At 55.8% G+C, this 8,806-nt stretch overlaps 2 protein-coding genes across 2 annotated transcripts; one reads left to right on the top strand and one right to left on the bottom strand.

The window, feature by feature from the left end:
- Positions 1-240: 240 nt before the first annotated feature.
- BDZ83DRAFT_650278 (homeobox domain-containing protein) lies at positions 241-2,223 on the bottom strand (the record flags this gene model as incomplete). Its single annotated transcript, XM_060510360.1, has 3 exons — positions 241-1,526; positions 1,583-1,794; positions 1,868-2,223. 3 exons carry the CDS (start codon positions 2,221-2,223, stop codon positions 241-243), a joined length of 1,854 nt encoding a protein of 617 aa, XP_060366631.1.
- A 3,265-nt stretch (positions 2,224-5,488) lies between these two features.
- BDZ83DRAFT_774021 (uncharacterized protein) lies at positions 5,489-8,458 on the top strand (the record flags this gene model as incomplete). The annotated part of the gene is given in 4 exon segments (XM_060515411.1): positions 5,489-5,578; positions 5,738-6,268; positions 7,681-7,821; positions 7,838-8,458. The coding sequence occupies 4 exon segments, from the start codon at positions 5,489-5,491 to the stop codon at positions 8,027-8,029; spliced, it is 954 nt and encodes a 317-aa protein (XP_060366630.1). The 3' UTR covers positions 8,030-8,458.
- Between the last annotated feature and the right edge of the window lie 348 nt (positions 8,459-8,806).

Below are 8,806 nucleotides of genomic sequence, written 5' to 3'. Positions count from 1 at the left end.
TGAGAACTGAATCACACATCATAGTCATCGGTGTTGAAAGTAGACCAAGCGCAACCCCATCTGGTATATGTCGAGCGCCAAAAACGCCAGCTGTGAATGACCAAGGCAAGCAACTCCTCTCTCTCGAATAAACCATTTGAGAGAGCACGCCTTCCCAAGTTTGTATGTACGCCATATCCTAGTCAAAGGAACCCCAGAGTCTTCCTGACGTATTCAGGCACGGCAGGCCGAACTCAGGAATCAGTGGGGTGTTTGGTGCATGGACTCGGGAGACATTGAGTTGGGGTCAACGTGGTCAAACTGTACCAGTTGGTTCATGTCGAGGTCATTGTGGCCTTGCTCACCATACGCAGGTGAGTGAGGGTGCATCGGCAAGTTGATGGTGTGCTTGGAGTACATCTCGTTCAGGCCGGTGCCATCATCAGACACGGCACATGATCCATTGTCGCCCTGCTGGTAGATATCGGCGGAAGCAGATCTGCCGAGCATGGAGAGCGGAGGTGACTGCTCAACGATGGACGGCTCACCGTGGTGGCTGCCGAATGAGAGGGGAGACACGGAGGGCGGGATCATGCTCGGTGACGGGTGGGCCATGGGGGAGAGGAAGGCACTGCCGTACGGCGTGTTGTAGCTGGAAGCGGCCGGGAGAGGGCTCGGCTCAGGGCCCTGGGAGAAGAAGTTGGGGCTCGTCGGGAACTCGGAAGGAGAGGCGGTGGTGGCAGACATGGGGTACTGGCGCATATCAAGACCGAATCCGGCTTGAGTGTCGATTCTCAAATTCGGGCCGAGTCCACCGGGCGCCTGAGGAATCGGTGCGTAGATGTTGGGACCAGGCGTCTGAGGAGCAGCCATCTCACCCGGCTGCTGGATGTAGAAGGAGGGCATGGGGGTTTGGAGCATCGAGAAATCGACGGCCATAGGCACGGAGCGACTGCGCTGTCTCTTGTGGCCAGGACCGCGCATGCCGGGGTGCATATGGTTGATGCCCCAAGACTCCTGGAACATGCCAACGTGCGGCTGAGCAAAGTTGGGCTGCGATGAAGGGCGGCTAGGGGACACAGGAGCAGACATGGACAGGGCGTGCTGCTGGTCGATGAAGGGGTGCGGGTTGTTGCGGTTCATGAAGGCCTCCAAGGAGACAAGCTTAGCCAACTGGCCGCTGAGAACCTTGGGGTTGCCACCGAGGTGGTGAACCAAGCAGTGCGAGGCCTGTTGGTCCTCGGTGAAGTCGCCACACTGGAAGAATCCGCTGGCCTGAGGGGAGGAGTCCATGAAGAAGTTGGGAGCCCGGTTCAGCTCGATGACGATGCCACCAGGCTTGTTGGGGTCACCCTCCTGGTTCTCGAGGAAGATGTTCTTGATGTAAGCAAATGGGTACTCGATCTTGTAACCCGCCTGCTCGTTGTTGATGTAGTAGGTCATCGTGCACTTGTCGGGGGAGTAGAAGATGATGAGATCCATCGTGTTGTGTCCCACGCGAGTCCACTTGCCGATGCTCAGAGAGCGGCAGGTCAGATGATGGATCACTGAGAATATTAGTGCTGCTTTCGTCGATGATTTGCCAGGGACTTCTTAGACTTACAAACTTTGCCCTGGCCGTTCTGGTCACCGCCGAGAAGCATATTGTTGTGGCCGTAGGGGAGAAGGCCGGTACGGCCAAGGAAGGGGCCGCCGAGACCCTTGCCGGACTCCATCGCCTGCATAGCGAGGTAGGCTCGCATGGACTCAGGGATCGAATCAATATCTTCGCCGGTCTCGAGGCTCTTCTTGGCCAAAAGCTTGATCTTGGCGCGTCTGTGGAGTATTAGTGGTAATTCAGGGGTATCAGGCTGCAGAACCGGAAGGCGAGGGGCAGTAGAGGGCGTACCTGTTCTGGAACCAGATCTGAACAGATCTTTCGGTCATGTTGATCTCTTCTGCTATCCGCTCACGGACGGTGGCAGTGGGGGTTGGGTTCTTGTTGAATTCCACCTCGAGAGTCGTCAACTGGTCCTGAGTCGCGCGCTGTCTCTTCTGGTTCTTTTGCTGCTGGGTCAGGGTGCTCTTGCGCGGCGGGCGCCTTGATTGCGAAGAGGGAGGCTGTCCATTGTGGGTAGAGGTGGAGGGGGAGGGAGTTTGGTCCATCTTGTGGGCGGATGTGGGAGAGACATCCTGAGGGGTGGATGAGCCGGGTGTCGAGACTTGCTGGACGAGGCCCACGGGGTGTTCGACCTCGGTAGCCATGTCTTTTTCTCTTTCTTTCCTTCTCGAAATTCCTTCGTTCGGTTAGAATGGAGTCGAAGAGGCTGATCGCTTGTGATGTGGTGCGATGTGGTTGATCAGATCAGGGTGGGCGGATGTTCGCGAGGTGAGGGAGTCTCGGTATTAGTCGCGTCCAGGAGGTGATCGGGATGTCGAGGATCGTATAGTTCACGAAAACGCGCAGATGCGGTACTAGGTGTAAATGGGTGGTAACAGGTATGGTGCTGTGAAAGCTAAGGGAAGGTATAGAATGAGCTGTGAGGCAAAAGATGCTAAGGAGTGTGGTCTCTGATCCAACAGGGGGAACAGGAGGTGAGATTTATGTGTGAATAGTGTCGTTTGGTTCGCGAAGAACGAATGTGTGTAATTCAACCAGACGGGAAGGAACGTAATGAGAATACCCGGAAAGGAGTGACGGGATTCGGAAGTTGAGATGGTTGAATTATTTCAAGAGAGTGACTGTGAAAAGGAAAAAAAAAGGAGTGGGGGAAGAGGAATAGGAGGGAAGGGATTGTCGTGAACGACGAGGATGACGATGAGGAGATGGGATGAGGAAGAACACCAGGAGGGATGGGGGCAAGAGAGGAGAAAAAGGAAAAGGAATGGATGGGCGCGAGGCGGCGGGCCCCAGTAAAAAAAAAAGGGAACAGAACAGACGAACGAACGAACGAAGGAACCGGCGCCAATCCACCCTGTTCCTGGGTAGGTGTGAGGTGCCTGTCTCCTCCTCTCTCTCTCTCCCCTCTATGTGTAAGGCAAGGTACCTTTTCCCATGGACTCGCCTTAGCTCCAGGAGTTCCCTTTTCGCTTCTCACCTACTGTGTTGCGCCTGTAGACACGCCTTGGGTACTTGTTCTCCCACTACGAATACTTGAGGTGCTGTCTAGGGCTCCTCGCTGGGAAGAGGTTTGGTCTGGATGGACGGCCCCAGGGCCAGGAGAGGAGTGAGGCGTGTGGGTTGCGGGCGGGTGAGGGACGAGGGTGTGAGGCGAGTCGAGTTGGGGTGAGGTGTGGAAAAGTGGGGTCTTTGGATGACAGGGGGAAGGAAAGACCGGACGTGGGATGTGGGACGTGAGGTGTGCAGCGGCGGCTCAGCAGCCAGTGGTGTGTGCGGTCTGCGGGATGGTCATGGGCAAGGGCATAGGATAGATGGATGGGACCGTTGATGTGAAAGGCACCAGTTAGAAACGGTTCATAGGTTCCATGGGTCCATACACGGTACCTTCTTCCGTACGGAGCAAGGAGACTGAAGTTGAGGTCCAGGTTGAGTCTGGTACTTGGAAAACGTATGCTCTAGCCTTAGGTAGGAGTACGCATCATGTGAATGCACCTTCCTTATGGTAAAGTAAGGTACTCCGTAACCTCTTTCCCCCGCCCCTTTTTTGGCAAGCAGGGTTTGGGGCAGCTTTTGCTCTTGCTCGTTCCCGTCCAGGTCCCTTTCTCTCCTCAACTGCAGGTGCAGTGTTCAGTGTCCACAGCACGAATGGGTGTGGAACTGTGGATGGGGCAGATACGCCGCACGCCGCACAGGAGAAAAAAACTGTGAAAGCCAGACAATTGACGCACCCAGACAGGTGGACGCGGCGGACTGGACGTGGATGTGGACACTTGAAGTCTGGACGACGGACGTTGACGGGGGACGAAGACGAGGACCGGGGCTGGACGTATGGGCGACACCACCAGCGACCAGCGGCCAGTGGCTAGTGCACAATGACTGGGTGCACAAGGGTAGTGCCAGGTACGCGCCTTCTCTTATTCGTCGAGAAAAGCCACTTTACCGTTCGTACCTGCCGCCGATGAACGGAACCTGTCCCAAGCTGGTAAACCTTGCCCCAAGTGGCTTTAGCGGTTTGTTCCCCCCCCCGTTTAGCCTTTTCTGACCTTCTCTCTCGCTTCCACTTTGTCTCTTCCTCTCCTTCTCCTGCATAGCTGTTCTTAGCCTCCATCATCCGTCCCGTCTCTCATCCATCCTGCTTCTACACTACTGCGTGGGCGTACTCCGTACTCGAGCTGGTAATTGTGCACCTTGTGTGTGCATGCGAGTATGCGTTGTCGACCTGTTCCTGCGTCCTGCGCCTCACCTCATGCATCCGTATCCCCCAATCCAGATCCAGACCAGCCAAACCAGCCAGACCAGTCTCGTTCTCTCTCCGCTCTCCCACACCAGAATGACTACACACCGCCGCAACGCCGCGCGCCGCCGTTGGTTCATCGGGGCTGCTGATAGGAGGTGCACCATCGCACCCGCCATGGATCATGACCCTGCTCATTGCTGCAGTTCCTTGCCCTGTTGATGCTGGACTGCTTCTTTGTGCCCAGTGGCCATTGAGAGAAAGGTGGGGGAGCAGAAACATGCAGCGGCCGAGGAGAGACCATACACGACAAAAGGGAGGCCTATCCCAGCAAGCGGGAGGCCAAAAGGGAGACCGGCAAGTGCCAGAGTGCCTCTCTTTCGCTCTTGTTGGGTTCACGGGGTCGCGCCCGATGGACGCATTGAATCGAATCGCGCGGTATCCGTCCACGACCTGGACGCCGATAAACACACAGCATCATGCCTTCGCAGTACTTACACGAACGGATCCTCAGGCTCTGATTATCAGAAAACGTCCATCCTTTCCTACCTCGTGTCCGATGCCAGGCTAGTGGCTAGTATCAACTAAAGAGTATCCGTCTACTCTGTAGACAGACACTACCACGTGTTTTGCGGCTCGAGAGATGCCGCATAAGCATGAGGTAAGGTAACTGGCGAGAGAGTGCGCATCATCCGGCCCAGTCTCTTCGCTGCCCGCTATGGGTACTTGGTACGAATCGTGTCGCCTATCCTTTTGGTCCTCACCGTCTTGTGACTCTCGTCCAACGCAACGCCAGACGCCGTGGGTCGCGAAGCATGGGCCACGGCCGGAGACTGAAGCAGAGCAAGATACTCGCAGAATGTGTCGCGCTTTCCGCCAAAATGGCCGTACCTTGCGCGGTAAGTGAGGGGAGACGGACGAGAGAGTCTCCATCCTTTTTGGGGGCCGTAAGAGAAAATCGCGGCCGGTGTCTGATGCGCGCTGCATCAGCATCTGTGGAGGCAAGTGCGGATCTCCCTCAAGGCTCACGCTGTCTGGCTGTCAGTGGTCAACTTCCACCGTCCGCATCCTCGCTCCGTTGTTGATCGCCCTGGAAGGCTCGGCCTCGAGGCTTGGTCCTGTAGATTCTGGCATTCTGCCGGGAAAGGGAGGCATAAGAGCCGGACGGTGGGACGATGAACGGAAGGTCCAAGGAGATTCCCGTCAAGCATGACTTGGAAAGGAAAGTCCACGTCTATGGAGTACGTGCTCCATACTTTGCATGTGTAAGTACGTACACGTCTGGCTGTGACTGTGGCTGATGAGACTGTGTGGGCCCAGAACGGAGCAAGCAGTGAAGCACAGTTGCATGGACGGGGTCCATCTTTTTGGTTCGGTCCTCAGGCACAGGGGTGACTGACAAGGTACGTACTTTGAATCCATAGGTAATGCAGACACCCAGGTCGGACGGCAGCTTAAGAAAGGGGATGCAAGGAACGAATAGAAACATGTCTTGGCCCAGAGAACAAAGAGCAGTGGATTTTGTATTGGACTTGCAACGGATGGTATCGTACGTAGACGACACGAACAACTTCAAGTGGAGTCAGCAGGCAACTCGTTTTCGAACCACTCGGTTCGGGGCTGTTCTCATGCGAAAGATGCAGCCGCACTCCATACTCTGTACCGAACGACGCCAAAAGACTCGCAGCCGCAAAGCCACGACCGTCTTATCGGTGCTGTTTGAACAGGGGCTTGTTTCCGTAAGGTACCTACCTTATGTATCCGTCCCCCCTCTGAGCTCTCAGACATCCGCACCATGCTTTACGGATAACGATACGGATGCTTGCTCTTTGGTTATTCGAGAATCAAGACCAACCAGTCCAGTCAGACTTCCTCCAACCCTCCGACGTCAAGATCATCCAAAGTCTAAAGTCCCCGAATCCCAGCCGTTATCTCGTCCCGACATCCAGGCACGGGTAGGGGAGGGTGCTATAATGTGTTTTGTTATGCATTCTCATGACACCTTATCCCGCCAATCTGTCGCGTCCCTCCTACTCCATCCCTTCCCGCACTTTCCATCCGTTTGCCCTTCTGGGCTGTCTTGCTTCCCATGTCAAGTTACTGGTGTGCTTAGGTAATGTGCGGAGTACCTTGAGCCAAAATATCCTAGAACAAGACTCGTCATGTGCGGGCAAAACGGCAGGCTTAGTCGGCTCAAACTATCCCGTCAGTCTCACGTCCGCGAGACGGTGGCAGGGGTGCTTAGGTTCTCTCATGGGGGAAGGTATGAACACTCCCCCTCAACGCATAGAGACCCGCAACGGTTTGCTCACAGTGCGCGGCTTCTCCGCCTTCCGTTGCACTTGCCAGTCGCACTTGCACCAAACCTAAGGAAAGAACCACTCGCTAGCTGTAAGGTACCCGAACGGAGGAAGGTACGCTGGATGTGTCCACCTTAGAAACGTCGCTCCCTGACCCCTGCTCACGTCGTTCATCCAGTCTTTTCCCAATGGGAACCTCTAGTTGGTTTTCATCCACACTCTTTTTCTCTCGCTCCAAGTCTCCAAATCAGGTCTACATGCGGTTGCAGCGTGAACTTTCAACATGGTCCTGTCAACCTGCATCATACTGCAGGTCGAGGGCGTCTTTTGCTGGCGCCGGTCGATCGCGATGGCATCACTGCACTGCACTGCACTGCACTGCATTCACAATGCACCACTCGCAACTGGGACAAGCCGCATAGTCCAGCGTCACATCGCCGGCTCGTCTTCAACTCCTCGCTCCCACACTGTGTCGTACCTAACGTCTCTTTCGTCCGGTCTTGTCCCTGTTCCTGGCGATCCATGCTCCCCCTCCTCGTCCTCCTCGCCCGACTTTCACGCTTTCCCCTCGCCCCCAAGACGCGTCCTCATCACACAAGCCGTGTCAGGTACACAATGATCCGCCAGATTTTGTCGACTGCATCCTGACAAGCCGTGTCACAAACGACTCCAAACGAAACCACACAAACCCGTCATGGCAACCAGGCACCTCTCGAAATAGCACACAAGGTTTCGTCGAATCGAATCGACGGCCGTCAATCATTGTCCAGGACATGCAGTCATCGATCCAGGCAGCTCCTGTCGTGGATCGTTGTGCCGCCTGACCTCACATATGCAGTATGCGGTGCCTGGCTGCTGTTCTGCCCACACACACACACACACACACACCGTTCGTCCTCAGCATCCGTCTTCAGGCTTGGATCTGCAAGGCTCCGTTCTCCATCTTCTGAACAAGAATGATCCGTGGCGAAAAAAAGGGTCGGTCTCGCTGGGTACGGTGACGCCTGTCGCTGTGCGCAACAGTCACGCAGCACAGAGACACCTGCCAGACGATAGCTGATCCACAGACTTCTGTAGCCGGTAATATGCGACTGGCGGTCAAGCGTCCGCTCAGACGCCGCCGTCCCGGCTTTGTGAGCCTCCAGCTCGGAATGGATCCATCACGTATTCGACCTGGAGACAAGACTACTTTGAACCTCACTCGACCCGTACGCCTTGCGCTAGCGCCTATCGCCGAGGGCTGACAAGGTCTTCCTAGTCAAGACCGCCATACTGAGTTCGACTGATTCAGCACAAGAAAACCGACGACTCAGCCAAAGTGCAAAGCCTCCTTTGCTGGACCTACCTAGCACCTTTCAATCACGAAGTATCTGGCCGACGGCTTGGGCCGGGGCCAACGTTCAAAAGACAGTTTAAACAAGATAGGCTCGGACCAGCTAGACATTCACTCATTACTGGTCATAGCAGCAGCTTTCCGAGCGGCGTGCCCACTATGCACACCCAAGCAGACGGTTCACGGCTCTTAGAACTACGCAATTCTCTTGGCCGCCAAACTGCTCGCCCGAGTGAGTCCCGACCATCCACTTATTCGCGGGGCAGATCTCGACGCCCATCTCCACGTCGCCTTTGCGCCCGCTCGGTTCTTTCATCGAGCGATGGGGTGATGGCTTCATGACATGGCCGATGCTCTTGGGGAGATTCTCGTCATTTCGAGGCCATCCCGCCGGGGACGCCAACGGCACGGGGTTTGCGCCTCCAGAGGTCGTCCCCTTCTCGGACCATCAAGACCAAGCCAGTTCCAGAGAGCTTCGACCTAGAGCCCGAGATACGTCGGTGCCTTCTGGAACCACTGAATAAACAGGCGTTAACTTCCACAAATGACACGTCGAGAAAGGGGCCTCCCCATGCTGAGCTGAGGTTCAACCCGCCCAACTACATACCAGCCGACCTCGTCGACCGTCATACCGAGGGATGGTGCCGCCACGCATCTTTGCGCACAAGTCTGAGGTGAACTATGTTTGCTCCATGCTCGGCATCTCCCTTTGGCCTTGTCTCGCGTCTGCAACAGACATCGAAACGTCGTACCTTTGAAAACAACGCGTCGGGGCGATCGTCTGGCCATTCCTGTGGGAGTGCCGGGAACCAAAGGGATGTCTCAGACAAGACACTAGGGCATCACAAAGATCGCTTTGC

Source organism: Colletotrichum acutatum, assembly GCF_030867785.1.
Source record: "Colletotrichum acutatum strain CBS 112980 chromosome Unknown BDZ83scaffold_31, whole genome shotgun sequence".
Lineage (NCBI taxonomy): Eukaryota > Fungi > Ascomycota > Sordariomycetes > Glomerellales > Glomerellaceae > Colletotrichum > Colletotrichum acutatum.
This window is presented reverse-complemented; position numbering and strand designations above follow the sequence as displayed.